At 36.9% G+C, this 16170-nt stretch overlaps 1 protein-coding gene across 4 annotated transcripts in view; it reads right to left on the bottom strand.

Moving 5' to 3' along the window:
- Positions 1–4158: 4158 nt before the first annotated feature.
- Positions 4159–16170, bottom strand: part of LOC145962025 (retinal homeobox protein Rx2) — a 123546-nt gene continuing 111534 nt past the window's right edge. For all 4 annotated transcript variants that reach the window (XM_083082760.1, XM_083082758.1, XM_083082762.1 and 1 more), the window contains 3 exons: positions 7702–7799; positions 7414–7592; positions 4159–6967 (listed from right to left, as the gene is read on the bottom strand). In XM_083082760.1, the coding sequence (XP_082938886.1) occupies positions 6786–6967; positions 7414–7592; positions 7702–7799 (459 nt within the window). In that variant the 3' untranslated portion in view covers positions 4159–6785. The remainder of the gene's footprint in view (positions 6968–7413; positions 7593–7701; positions 7800–16170) is intronic.

Raw genomic sequence — 16170 nt, forward strand, 5'->3', positions numbered from 1 at the left:
GCTCGTTTATGCCGCCATCTCTCGTATCTTGGCCGCCGCGCCGCCCGTCTAATGAACGCTCCGTGCAAATATTATTTCTGTTTATGTACTCGCCAACTTAGTGTGACTTTGGTTCTAATTAATAATGCTAAACAGACTCGACCGGGACAAGGGGGAGAGAGGGGGGCTCTTTGGCAACGCGACTTAGACGATGCTGCGGCGAGTACACCTATTAAGTAGTTCGCGTTGCGCACATGCACATGTATCTATGCGTGTGTGTGCGTTTATATAGCTTGGTGCAAGCAAAACGCTCCTCGCGGTGTGCAATTTGCGGAATTTCGCGTCTTGTTCGGACATGCGGAGAAGACGAGTAATGGATTAAGACAAGCGAGTGAACCATCATTTCTTATGATGTGCAAATTATGCCTTAGTTTGATTTTCTTTTTCCGTCTGCAATTAAATTTATGTTTAGTTTTATCTCGCGAATAAATTTGTAACGGAACGTTATTAAATCTAAAAGTGTTACACGACAATCTGACAAATATATATTTTCGCTTGTTTCGGTAATTTAAATTAAATATTTCATTGTATTTTCTTATATTTTTTTAATAGCATAAAGCTATGCTATTTCTCTTTTAATTATTTTTTATATATTTAATAATAATCCTTTGCAATTTATTTGATTCCAGAATAGTTCCCTTTCGGTTTTAGAAAAATACATTGAATTAAATACAAAAAATTGGCTTTTATTAATTTGCAATATTGCGCGAAATTTTTTCGTATAATATTCGTTGTACGGAATAAAGCAAGATCATTGGCACGTCAGCATGACAATTCTTCAAGCTCTCGACTGCTTAATAATGCATCATGCTTTTACATCGAATCAATTTTAATTGAACGAATGAAGTTTACAAAATGAAGTCATACCCGTTTGGAGATATGCGTATATAATATGTTAATTACACGACAATTATTGCTTTGTTCTGTGTATGCGTATGATATTCTCGGGGCAAATAAGCGTTCTATATCGGGCTGTTATCGTAATTATAATATGTAGCTAATAAAGCGTGTCGCGCAATCGTTGCACGGAGTAGCGCGTACATAATATGTTAATGATGGAATAGGTCGGATAAAGAGCGCATCAACGGGAAGGATTATCTGATAATAGAGGACTGAAAAACTAGGGATTCGTGTATATTATATTATTAATACCTTTCGATTAATCGATCGTCGAGCATCTTTAATGCAGTTTTTATTTTCCAATATACACGTATAAATATTTTATTTCCGAATTGCCAGATATTCAGTGCAATCAAGTACAATTTTTAACATGACATTATATAATTAAATTCTAAAGTAGGATTTCTCAAAGTCAATTTAAAGTTGGAATTGTGTAGACTGCAGTTTAATATAATTTTTAAAATATATAATTCATGAAAAGTTTGTCATTTTATTCAAATTATTATAATATTTTGATAGTTAGAATTTTTTGCATTAATTATTATATTTATAGATTAAATGGATATAGAAGCAGATACATGCAAAATCTTATGCAAACTGAGTTCTTCATATTTTTCCGACGGCATCGGTCGAGTTCTTTTCTTATCGTTATTTACAGATTTTAGCCGGTTGACTTGCCGCTCCATTGATCTACGTTCCATCGGCTCGCAAACTGGTCTTATTTGGGTTTCCTTGCTGGTTCTTTACTTTGTCGGGGCAATAAGGTTAGGCAGGACGGGAGGCATCGAGAGAGATATTAGATAGACGACGGTTCGCCCGAAATCAAGGCGCCCGTTCACCATCCCCACCCCTCCCCCACCCGTTCCTAAACAAATTTAATAAAGCCACGATTTCCGTGCCAATTTCGAACTCGGCAAGAGATTGCCCGCCGTCTTCGAGAGGCAAGCGCCGCGCGCCTTAGCTTCTAATCCGATATACACGAGACTAACGATTGGCCAGTTTGATCAAGTACCATCAAGTACAGGCTAGTATTTTATTAATTAGATAATTAAAGAAATTCTAAATTACAGATTTAAGAGAAATATACATTCAGATATTCATTGGAAAAATATCTTGAAGAGGAACGCACGCAGATTCTTTAAATGATGTATAAATTCGGCTTTTAGGAAAATTTTTTCAGACATTAAATTTTAGTAACGTAAATAAATTGTTCGTAATTATTATTATTGCTCGATTTCATTTTAACGAAACTTTAAAATAAATATAAATTTATTTATTTTTAAAAGAAATAATAAATACAATATATTAAAATTTAAAAAATTGCGACGAATGGTAATTTTTCTTGATATTATGCATCATTAATTTTACACATATATATAATTTTTTATTCGCGGACGTTTAGTTTTATCAGTAGTCAGTATTTCGAGACTTGTCAAAGCTCATAAAGAATACTTTTCGTACCTCTACTTTTTAATTCGAGAGGATGAATTCTCGAACTGTATTTCTATTTTCCGAGTTTCTCCGACTTTTCCACTCACGTCCTGTAACTCTCGCGCACTCTGCAAATTCCCTCGCCCTCGCGCGAGAGAACTCGTCTCACTCTGTCTCTGTCTTGCTCAAGCACGATTTTACCCGCGCCTTCTTCCAACTGTACAACTATATCACTGTCGGTAGCGTTCTGCCTCGAGTATTATTAGTCTTTGGAGTTAGGGAGTACGCATGGACTCGAATCTCCAGGTTCGCTCGCATGGTTAACTTCCGCAAACAGAAATTACCATTTTATTGGGTGAGTTCTAGCGTCCCCTTACCGCGTCGGCCCCTCGGCTGCCCCCTTCCCCCAACATCCCCTTTCCCCCCGCCGAACCCGCCTTTTCTCTCCTTCTACCCCCGCACTTCACGGCGGCCCCTAACGTAACGATTGGAATACCTAATCGTCCGGGGACCATTCAGCACCATTGTTCCATCGACTTGCCGTTGTTGGTGCCTGTTAACGCCGAATCCTTTCACACCCCCGCCGCTGCTTTTTTGCCACCCTTGAAAAAGATGATCGGCTTGCACACGTTCGCTGTCACGTTGCTCGCGCAAACGGAATTTCCGAGTGGCATTTGCATCGAATCGTCGACCGCCGCGTTAAATTCCCAGGCAGGGAGTGTATGGACAGACCAAAGTATAAAGGGCCCGTCTGATTGGTCGCGCTTGTACAATGGGCCTGATCGATAAGTGGAAAAATACATGAGATAGAGATTTAAAATACCATAAAAGTAATTTTCCACTTTTTAATGTAATCCTTGACTTTTTTCAAAGTATTTTGTAGAAATTTTGAAAATGTATTTGATGCATTGTTCACGGAAATCCTTTATCCGTAAATGCTTAATTTTAACATCAAAGACATGTGAGAATTATTTTGTTTGACTTTTTCAACAACTATAAAAATTGTTTTATATAAATAAAAAGTTACAAATTTTTAGTTTTCTCCTAAATAATAAATTATTCTTCTAAACAATCGTCGACTCTTGATCACTCGACCATTTTTCGCGTTCTGACAAATCGTCGGGTTTTTAATCAAACCCGAGAAAGATGAAAAGTGGTTTTCTCCCAGCTGTAACTCTCTTCCACTTCTTCTCTCCTCGCGGAAATGGATTAAGACTTAATTAAAGTCGTTCTTTGATATGTTAATTCCTTCGTAAATATGTGTTACTTTCTCCGTAAGAATTAAAATTTTCTCGGTATACACACATCTCACCCCCATTAAACACCGATTGCTACTAGCAAGCGAAAAATATAATCTAGCTAACAGAAATTAGTTGCAAAATGTCAAAGCAAAAATTATGTGGCTGATAAAAAGTATAATAATAAATAAATAAAAGCGGAATAGAATGATGATTTTTAAATCCGAAATTAATAATTTTTAAAAGTTGTCAACATAATAATAATTAAATTAAAATGTATAAAGACATGTTTTTATTTTCTTTTAATTCTATATAGAATAATTTAGAAAATTTATAAATATTGTTGAATAAATTATTAAAGTTATGATATACCAAACTATTTTCTTTGCTATATTAAACTTTAAATTTTTATTATTTTTATTATTTTTTATATCCATCCTGCTTTGAATAAAGGAATGTTTCGGATTTAAGGAGAGGAAAATATTAACGACAAGAAGAGAAGGTAATAAAAAACTTACCCTTCCATTTTAATATTTTATCATCGTTTGTATTTTTATTTCAATAAAGGAGGCCCTGTTTTCAAACGATATGATTACGATTAAATATGTACATCGATTTTTTTATTCTGTCACGCGAGCAGGTATATATACAAATAGACGTTCGGGAAATGACTAACTACGTTTCTTCATTCTCTACGAATTCTCCTTTACGGACCGCGGAGGCTGACCGATATTGCTCGCGACTGATCAGAGTGCAAACATTTATGAAATACGATCTGCAAAATCGTAAGTCAATGTGTCAAAATTGTAAATGATACTTGGACGACAAAATTAATATATCGAGTTTTAATTATATTTCGATAAAAATTAAGAATATTCATAGAATGCGTTATAGTCTGAAGCGACTAGCAAAAAGCTCATAAAGAGACTTTGTAACTTTCATATTTGAAAAATTATATCTTGCAGCTTACGATTTTACACACCGCGATTGAATCGTACTTTTCATTAATTATTAAACCTGATCATCCTCCGCGATCTCTGGAATTTACGTACCGTGACGGCGTCTAAATAATATGCACAATTCTTTGCCTTAACGTATTAATACTGTAGAATATTGTTTATGTCAAAATGTCACTTTTTTTTCTCTCGCCTCCGTTTGCCTCTTTACTCTATATTCTACAAGAGATATTTCGCTAGCTCGCCGATCGACGATCGTACATCGATTTCGGCTTGCGTTTAATAAACGTTTAAACAAACGTTTTGATTGCGCGCGTTACGCTATAAAGATTGAATGCAACTTGCCTCATATTGCGAGAAAATATTCGGCCGACGAGTGCGAATTTCGGAAACCTTGCATTCAGTGTTTCTCGATTTAATCGGCGCTATCGAGTTTATTGATTCTTCAAAATATTTGTCATCAAGCGATGTCCTTTTATTGTTTCGCACGGATGATACTAGTGCTCTGTAGGGTATTCCGATAACAGATATTTATCAAACAAATCGATATTCCTTGCTAAAAATTGAAACGATTTTTTTCCCATTCTTCTTTTCCTTCATTACTTTTTATTCGTTTAGAGAGGATTGACGTTCCTTTTACGCTCAATGCAATATTAAATATATTTTTATGTGAAATATTTAAATTATCACTTTACACATGCGCTCTCTAAACGGATAATCGATAAATAGCGGTAAAACTGTGCTACTTGTTAGGTTTTAAATAGCTTACGTACTTGGTGATAATTCAAACATCTCACACATAAATTACGACATTAGTTTATTGACATTTCTTTACATGTTTGATGAAAACTGAAATAATAATAATAAATTGTGGAATTATTTTTATAAAACGTTGCAAAGTTGTCTGTCATTATTCAATTATTGCGTAATATTGAGTAATATGAAACATGTATACCGAGTATCATTTTCTCTCTATGTTTTAGCTGTTTATAATATTATAAAATCAATTACATATATTAATGAATTAGTTGACAACCTATTTAGAAATAAACTTGAAATTATATATTATTATCTTCCTATGACAATTAGTATATTTATCTGCATTATATTGCTTTATAAAAGTAGATAATGTATTACAACGATCTCTTTTAATAATAAAATGTATAAATAATTCTCAATTCCTTTCTTTTTCTCGAGTCAAATATTTACAGTCTTTGAAACATTTTTTATATATTATATAATAATTAATTTTTATTATTCTGTATTTATTTTAGTTTTAATTTTCACAAATTTTCATATATTTCTCTGGAAATATTTTCTTCCCAGGCATTTTGAAAGCAAATTTAGAATGAAACTCGGCATACAAGATTTGCAACAAATACATTGAAAACGATAATGGCAAGATAATCAATATTGATTTTTTTTATCTTTATTTCAGTTACATACATGACAAGCTTGCGCAACATAATTTGATTTGCATATTGCACAATGCCGACTTAGAGCGAGTCCTGAGTAAATTTTCCACATAATCCGCGCGAAAATCATTTTGTCATGTTAATCACGCGAATTTTTTTCCATTGGTCGGCTATTTTTAGCATCTCTATTTTGTTCAAGTTATCAAAAACATCACAAATAATTCTAAAAAACAGCTTAATCTTGCAGATGCGTTTCCTCACGCGTTTCTTTATATTCGCTTCCTTTATATTTCAGATAAAATCTTGATTTCTCCTGTTAAAGTCATTTCACGAAGGATTTGATGATCGGTCCATTTTCAATCATGAACACGTGCTCATTTCATCATAGATGTCTGTCATCAATCTTATAACACTGATAGTCTCTATAATTATCAAAGATACCTATAAACGCCGATCATCGATTATTGCAAGATTTGTCTCTTTGATGATCTAAAATGCTCACCAGAATGAATGTCAGATTTTTCCTTCGGTAACTATCGATACCAGGAACAAAATCTTTTCAAATAGAACGATAGGTTTTCTCTCGCGAGATCTCTTGTACTTTCACGTCACGTCCAGCTCCATTTCGTCGGTGATCTTTCCCTATGACGGAACGAGCTCTCTCGCTCTCGTCGGTCGACATACCGCTCAGGCGATTCTTCTCGGGGTCTGGAATGTCTGGGCTGGAAGGGTTGTTGCTCGCTTGCTCGTCACGCGGTCACGAGGCCGGCAGCGATGCGCGCCCCTGGCAAATCTTCGGTTAACCTTCAAACCATCTGCAGACCTTTGGTAATGCTCTCGACGTGCTCTTTGGCTCGCATCCTGAGCGCCTGGATGCTCGATGTGCGAGGATCGTGTCCTGGCGGACTCGGCGGTGGTGGTTGAACGTGGCCGCCGGCGCTTATGCTCGCCATGCTGCCGGCCAGCGATCCTGCAAACAGTGCAATTCCTACGTCTCGTTGGGTATGCACAATGACAATCATTGATGACGAATTCAATAATATTGATTATTCTGTCGAGCTTATTTTATCCCGCGTAAAATAACTTCAAGACACGTCAACTTAAAAATAACAATTCTAACAAGGTCTAATTATTATAGTGATAGAGTATTATGTTTTTAATCTTTTTAATCTTTGTTTTATACATAAAGAAGAATGGAAATCGCGAAAGCATAGATATTTAAAAATAAATTCTGATATTCTGTTCTCTTTTCATTGCAAAGAATATCCGATTGTTTTATTTTCATAGGTTTTCATTTTATTCTCATGATTTCTTTATTTTATTTTATTCCATATATTTTTGAACGTGTTATTTTTTTGAATTGTCAAATCAAATCAAATGTTTGCTGCAAAAAATGTGGGGAAAAATAAACAAAATACTAGAGATAATTGTTACCTGGAACGGGATTGGACACGGCACCTACATTTGGCGGTGACGGCAATCGCCTGGGAGACGTTAGATAACTGGGATATCCTGTGTGAGGCGCAGCGAGGAAACCGGGAAGCGCGCTGAGCAATCCTGGCGGCGCGAGCCAAGGATCTCCTGGCAGACCTAAAGCCGGACCGGCGACATTCCTGAAACAAAACATTTCCGCACGCGCAATGTAGCTATATTTCTTGCAAAAATTTAACGCGACGTTCTGATTCCGTTAATAAAAGTGCTCAGAAAGCATTTCGGACAAACCTCATATTAGCAGCGTGATGATACTCGCTCAAACCCAGTCTCGCAGCTTCCATTTTTTCCTGCCTGCGCCACTTGGCTCGTCTATTCTGAAACCAGACCTGAAACATAGCAATGTAACAATTTCTCATTATTCGATCGCGAAATCAGATAGAAATATAAACGAAAGAAATAAATATATATAAATTTCACTCGAATACAAATTTACGAGATATTTGCAAGTGTAAAATAAGTCTTATGGTTTTTCTGCTATTAATCGATAAGTAATAATATTAGCTGTATTTAACATTTTATGAACTTAATTTTACAAATTTATTAAGTCCGCGTTTGACTCGACGTAAGACGGGGGAACAACGTCGGCACAAACTCTCATTAGCTGCAGAGACGCGATAATGATAACGTGTCACTACCGTATACTTGAGGAAAAGGGCGCTCTCCTTTCTTCTCATTCTTCCCTCGATCTAACAGACTAGCGAGATATCACTTTTGACTTTGACAAAATATTCGATATTACTCTATTTCGCATCAACACAAGACATATCAATACAAGATTCTTTTATATTATTATGATTAAAACTCTCTTCTAAAATCAAATAATATTTAATAAATTGCAGAAATATTTCAATATTATAAACAATCAATTATAAAAATTTATATTTTTTGATATACATAATAGATTTTTGTAAAATTAGCCTCTTTTTAAAACGTCAAATTTAAAGACTAACGTTTCATAAAAAGTCTAGGCTTTTTAGAAAATGATTGAATTTATAACCGCAATATATATCTTATGCAACTATTATTAATTATTATTAATTCTATTATTTTTCTATATTACAATAGCTCAAAATTTAGAAAAATAGAAAAAATTATTTAATTGTAAAATTAAAATTAAAATTTATTAATAAAGTCTTATTTTATTTTTATTATTAAATATAATTAAATATAAATAAAAGAGAAGAAATAGAGAAGACTCGAGAAAAACAATAAATATTATTAGCATATATGATACATTTATGAAATAATTTATTGTGTGCGCACAATATAATTTAAATAACGTAACAAAGTTTTTATAAAAGTTATTTAAAATCTCAAAGTCGCATTCCCCCAAAGTTGACATTGGCATCTTCAGTCAAATTAGACGAGTCTCGCCCTCTGAGAAGGGCCGCACGACTCGTTCCCTATAAACCGGTCAACTGCAAAAGCATCTAACCGCGAGAAAGCAAGCCAGAAGTGCGCAAAACGTTAAGTCATAGTAAAAGAGTAAGCAAGAAAAGAGAGAGATCCAGAGGGTTTGATAGAAAATGGAGTTCCTTTGGCGGGGAGCAATCGTGCGGAGGGCGAGAAAAGTGGCTGCCAAGACTTTTTCTCTCTCTTCTGCATTCTTTCTCCTCTATTCTTTTCTCTTTCTCTCTCTCTCTCTTTCTCGATCTCTGCTCCAAAAGGAGGGTTGCAGAAATGTCTCTTTGGGCGGGTCTCCCAGGTCCACCCCTGAAAGCGGCGTTGGCTAAGAAAAGGGGGGCAAGAAGGAGGAAAGATCGGAGGGTGAGACGGGGCCCACCCTTCCATCGGCATTAAGAGGGTAACGAGTCCTGGGGCGAAATCGAAAGTGAGCGAGCGACGCGCGGTGCGCCTCCGAAGGAGTGGACCCAAGAATGGAAGTGAAACGCAGGAGGGATGAGGAGGGAAGGGAAGGTACCCCGGCTTGTCGGGACGGTTCGGCCATGTTGATTTCTTTATTGTAACATGGCTGCTGTTGGCAGCTCGCTTAAGTCTATTGCGTTAAGAGCCGATGCTATCGGTCTCGGCTTATGAATTATTCAGTTCCCGTTCGCGAGACGCGCCGGGTTATAAGGCCCACCGGGTGCCGTCCGTGACGAATTTACACGCGGCAGCGAGGTGAGAGAGACCCCGAGATCCATCGGCGATCGATGAATCTCGCTTTTCGCTCTCCCACAGTCGTCTTGGACGCTTACTTGGGATAAATAATGCTGAGCAATCGATTCCAACTTCTCCGGTAGCTGACAACGAATGACTACAAGATAATTCCTCCTTGACGTATTAATGCACATGATCATTAAATAGAACTAGGGAGAAATCAATAAATTCAGAAATATAACACATTGTAGTTGTCAAGATCTAAAGAGAGATATTTAATCATTATGAGGATTATCGTGGAAAAATGTGTATATTATGCAATATCCTTTCGCAACATGACGTTAACAGAGTCATATTCCAAATTACTGCAATTTTCTTCAAACACTCGTACCTCGTAAATTTGTTTCCTAATGGATAGAGCAAAAATTTCCTTGCGCCTCTGAAATAATCGGTGACAAGTATCGCATTCGGATAACAAGTGACTAGCAAATTGAATGTTACCGTCGGGAATGAGCGGCGATGAATCGTCGAAAGGAGAGAAAGAGAGAGCGTGGCAGACAGAGGAAAGCGCGGAAACGAAGTGAAACGAAGACGGGGTTAAACGTCAGAGGCATCGCCGAGGTTTGGGCGTAGGTTTGGGGGGGAGGGATGGAAAAGGGGGTACCACTGGGGACGCGGGGGAATGGATATCGGAGCATTCTCGGGCTCATCAGGACGATATTCCGCTCTCGAGAACGAGAAGCAATTTTCTTTCCCGGCTCCGTGGATGAGAAAAGGCTATACGGACAAGATGCCACGCCGAAATGATGGGAAAATAAGCGAATTTCCCTTCGTATCTCTCTTATATATCCTTTTCCATCTCGTTCCGTCTCTCGCCTCCCTTTTCCCATCGCTCCTTTTTCCTACTCCCTCTCTCTCTCCTTCCTTGGAGTTTCGCGTCTTACCATAACGCTCCGTCTCTGTTTACCGAGGACTGAACTCGCGCGCTCCTTCTCGCTTTTCTCGCGGAAATATAAAGAACAGGGCTAACGCGGCTTAATCTTTTTAGGTCGTAAATTTATTAGAGCAGGTACTTCCACCTTTTCCGCCCTCCTCCGCCTTATTCTCTCTCTCTCTCTCTCTTTCTCTCTTAGCCCTCTTCTCCTCCTCTGACCCGACCAGCCGGCGACTCGCGACGATCCTCGGCAATGATATTGCGAAGGTAAACTCGCTTAGACGGTTTAAATGCAAGAAAATTGAAATAAAATGGAAGTAATTCCGAGATTAAAATTGGACGTCGTTCCGTTGTCGCTGAGAAGCGGCGACGACACTTTTTCGAGCTCTCTCTCCCTCGCCCCCTTGCCGTTCCTTAATGCCCCGTTCCCGCTTTAACGTGTTAGTCTTTGTGAGATTTTACGTAGCTCTCGTTGGAGAAACTTCGTCATGTCGGAGTTGCATAATTCGCAAGATTTCGCTGAAAGGTTGACACGCGGATGAGAGGGCTAATTATCATTATCGCGTTAATGCGCAAGTAACATAAGGGAATAACAGTCCCGACTCTTTTGCGAATAGAATCGTTATGTCCGACGTAATCGGTAAAGAATGTGGCTGGCAAATACGCATCGTGCAATTTATGTAAAAAGATATTATATATAAATATTATGTATTTCCTAAAATGTTGTAATATATATCGCATGAAAATCTTACAAACTAAAATGAAAAGCAACGTTATATATTTGGACGTACTTCGTTTCAAAACAAATTTCCATTTAATAAACTATCTTGCAATTCTTTTACGTTGGCTTCTACTTGTGTGCTATTTTCGTTTGGTACCACTCCATATGAGTCATATGCACACCAAGTATGACATCTATGCAAAATATATGAATGTATGGATGATGTGTTTCTGATGATTGTGCAGCTTTCGCTCTCTTTGATAACATACGGTGACGAGCACTCAACGAGAACAAGAAGCGTATCGCGCCGAAAATCACTCCCAAACTCTATCTATCGTACGTATTTTTTTTTCCTTTTACACGCACGCGCACGCATGCAACCGTCTCTCCATTTTCCTCCTTTTCTCTCCTTCTCCCGTCCTCTCTCGCTCTCATGGAACACATCGTTCCGGGACGATGGTTGCTTTATACTCGACGGCGGCTCTCGCCGAATTCGGATTAGCGCCGGCAAAAAGGTATTCGAGGTGCTCACGCCACGTCGAGTTCATTGTTGCCGATCGGAGTATTAACAGATTTTGGCCATTGTTCCCCGTGATGGTGGCCTGCGAGGCCTTTAAGAGTCGCGTTGAAGGCGCCGCGCGTGATACATCGTGGCGACGTCAGGGGGTTTCCAGCGGCGTGATGGGATTTTTTTATATATTCTTTGATTTTAACATGTTCATGAAGAAATATAACATGCTATTCTTTTAATTATAACGCTATTTCTAACAAACTAAATAAAATATTCAAGAGAGAAGTAAGAAATTTTTAATATTTACGTTAAATTCGAATAAAAAAATAGAGATCTTAAAGAAAAAATATCTACAGAGCAGTCTATTAATAATAAAAAATCGAAAAAATCGATAAAAGCATTAATAGAGGAGTAATAACAATATAAGTATTAATAGAGGAGTAATAATAATATAAATAATAATAAAAATATAGATTTTCTGTTCATATTCAAAAAATGCAAAAACAATTTTAATTCCTCTTCTAAAATTGTCTTCCTAAGAAGAGACTATTCTGCATTTCACGCATGTTTTGGTCGCACAAGAATCCCCGACTCGATGAAAGTCGAAGTCCAGGATGGACCAGTCGTGCGAGATGGATATTAAGGCCTTTACGATGGAGGAGATTAATGTGTCTTCCTATTAGAGTTGTGCGCAAAATCGAGATGACGTTGACGATATCGACGTCTTTCCTATAGAATGCTGATAGTTCTTGAGCGCGTTTTACAAGTGCAATGTGGAACGATGCCAAACATGCATGAAATATTTACATCAATAACATTAGAGAAGCTCAATTGAATCGATAGTATTTTTATATGATTATCGCGATTTTTCAAGTTATTTCATTTGCTACATCTTGTTGAGAAAATCAAGTAACCGTCATAATATGCTCCTCAATTACTCAAACTCTTATTAAATATCGTTTTAGATGCAAAAGTAAATCTTTTTATATTGAAGGAGAATTATTGAAATGCTTGTTATCTCCTTTGACGAAGGAGAATTACTGGAGCAATTATTATCGCCTTTTAATAATTTGCGCAATCGTTTAACGCCCATTAATATTTTTCTCATACACTTCGTTATCAGCTAAAGCCGATAAACTAATTTCAAGAATCTACCGACATGACGTTCAAAGTGATGAATGTCGTGTTGGTGTCGTCACATACATATTGATAACATTATCAGAATTATTAATCATTCTTATCGCTGTACATACAAAGCAATATTTTTAATATCATTTCATATAAAAACTACTTTACGATTCCACGTTAAGTTTCCATATATGTACATTATTTATTATATGAAATTAATATTAATTGTCTTGATACAGAAGTGACTTTTTTTTTCAAAATATTTTAACACTTGTCATCGGTCTTAATTGAAAACTATTTTAAATAAAATAATGAAGAAAATGTGCTTTTAAACTTATGATAATTATTTTTATACAAGATTGTGTCTCTATAGATATCTGCTAATATTAATTGAGATTTAAATGATTTCTTCTTCACATTAGCTCTACTAAAAAAAAAATAGACCATCAACTCAGTTGTAGTTAATGTTAGAAATTTTGTAACTGATTATTTTCAATTATTTTCTTAGTTTCAAGGATATTCTTCCCATTTAAAAAGTGACACGATAGTGATTCTATTATTTTACGCGTATCATATACGTTCATTAATCACCGTAATCGTCGATGTTAATAATCTCTGGCCGAAAAAGGCTAACACAATATTGCCGCTAATCCGCGGACAAGGAAAAAGACAGGAGGCTATTTTTCTTCCGGGTGTATTACAAGTCTATCAAGAGCCCCATCGTCGGTATACGACGTGGATAGAGGGGAAAGAAGGAGGAGAAAGGGGCAAGGGAGCACGAAAGAGACAGATAGAGAAGACGGGGACACGTTTCGAGTATAAGCCTAGATTTTCTCTCTCCGGTTCAGGGTACCGCGGTATGCATAGAGAAGGGAGATGTTTGGAGAGGGTTGGAATCTATTATTCCGTGCTTTTTATGCTCCCCATCTCTCCCCTCTCTCTCTCTTCTGCCCCTGCCTCCCTCCTCTCCCGGTACTATTCCCCCTTCTCTACTTCAACCCTGTCAAACTGTCGACTAAATTCAATCCTACGCAGTTGTTCTCATTTCGTTCTTGTCCCTGTTTAACGTTCGCGTCCGCACTGCGGCTAAAACGGCGCTAATTGATGCCGCAACGCGGTGTTTTCGCGAACCATCAAGTTAATCTTATATCCCGACAAGATTATGTCAAGTTGACCGTGTCAATTTACACGAATATGTTGAAAGTTTAAGAATTTTGCGCTTCTTACGATGTGCAAATTATTACTGAAACATGTATGTGTTGTAATTTTCTATATGATAAAATAATAATGCAATACAAAAGAACTGTACACAAGAATGACTATCACTTACAATAAAATCGAGATTATAAGATAGAAAAGGAAGAACAAAGAAATGCAATAAATATCTAATTTATAAGAAAAATAGTGGCAAGACAATAATGAACAGCATGTTTCAATATTTATTATGAATATTATTATTAATATGAATTATTATTAATATGAATTAAAAAGGACAATAAACTCCAAAAGAAAAAAATAATTGCAATTAAAGGATTAAATTATTGTGAATTTTATTTTATTGCAGCGAGAATTTTTTATGAGATTTCTTTCTTTTGCCTAGTGTCATCATATCATATTTATGCTCGTATAAATTAAATTAGCGACTAATAGATAAATGAATGTTATTCGATATACTATCCAATATAATAAAAATTAGTTTTCGGGTTATCAATGTATTTATTCTTGCGCATTTGGAAAACTTTTGATATAAGTGAGCACCGCTGGCGACATCCTCCAATAAAGCCACCCTTGTCGTTGCGTGTAATCACCCTTAAACACTCCAACGCCCCGGTCTAACCCCGTCGTACTGCGATACAATACTAATGTGCTACAAATAACATCCCAAACACGAGGCGATTTCACTTTTACAATGCGACTAAACGGCTCCTTGTAACACTGTTCATAGATCCGCCATAGATCGTTCGTTTGTCGTTGTGTCGAGTGGATCGCACAATGATTTCGCCGGATGATCCTTGGATCATCGAAGAGCACGAGAGCTTTTGTCACAAAGTCACAAAAATTTCAACTTCGTGGACACAAAGATTCTCTTTGGAATATATTATTTTTCACATTTCATAAAAATAAGTGCATTGAAAGATGTACAAGTGCACGTCTTGCTTAAAAAATTGATGCACATATAAAAGTCAAGGGATCCTTTAATTAATAATTATAAAAAATATTATCGGAATTATAAGATAAGTAAGTGTTAAATTATGAAAATTTATCTATCTAATTTATCAGAATTTATAAAAATAATTAATTTCATAGATAATTTGGCAAAATCTCGATGTAAGTAATAGAGATATGTTTCCCACTTGAGATGTAAATTTGTAACAAAGTTATTTTAAACATAAATCGCAGCAGTTAGTCACAATGCGAACAACGTTTTTAAGCAGCGACACACGCGATCGGGTGGACGCGAACGGTGTGAATGAGCGACCGCACCGAAATTCAACAAATTAGCCGTATGGCCCGTGTATTTTGACACCGTGCCCACATTGTCTGGCCTGGTCGTTGTAGTTTCTCGTCGTACACGCTCTCGCGACGGCGAAATCGGTCCCGAGTGAATGCATCCTTTGTGCAGGAAGCTATTTACTAGACAATATGTTTGCGCTGAAACGAGGCTTGCAAACGGATCTCTTTATGTACACGCGCGCGCTTTTGTCGCTTGTTCGGAGGAAAATTTTTACTCAAATTGTCAATAATTTTTCAAATTTTCCCCGGAATTTTCGTACCGTAAAAGTATAAATAGATGGCTTCATGATATTCTCTTAAATAGAGTTAATTCGTTAGTTTTCATATAATTCTTTTCGTATCGTTGCTAAAAAAACAGCTACGTCTCGGGTTGAGATAAGCCTGATATTAAAAATCACGTCGTGAAATCACTGCGAGAACTCTAATAAGAAAGAAAGAAAAAATTCATTTAGTTTGATTAGCGGTAACGGGAAGTCGAAGGAGAATTGGACTCGAGAGACCTCGAGAATTGGATCGCGGCGCGCGCGTATTTAACGCCATTAAGTCGCGTCTGTGCACTCGAAATTACGTTGCGTCGCGCATCCAGTAGCAACGCCATCGTTTCGCGGCCGGGGGTTCTGCCGCATACAATCCCGTTGACTGTACCGCAATTAAGACTGCTCGTTTATAGAGACACTCATCAGAGTCCGGCCAATGCGCCACTTACAGTCAAATGAAATTAACATAAAGTTTATTGGATTGCAAACAGTTAAATAGAATGGAAATCACGTGCTCACTACTGTAATTGCA

Source organism: Camponotus vicinus, unplaced genomic scaffold (genome assembly GCF_025532165.1).
Source record: "Camponotus vicinus isolate PSW18456_S1 unplaced genomic scaffold, iyCamVici1.0 SCAF_11, whole genome shotgun sequence".
NCBI classification, from domain to species: Eukaryota; Metazoa; Arthropoda; class Insecta; order Hymenoptera; family Formicidae; genus Camponotus; species Camponotus vicinus.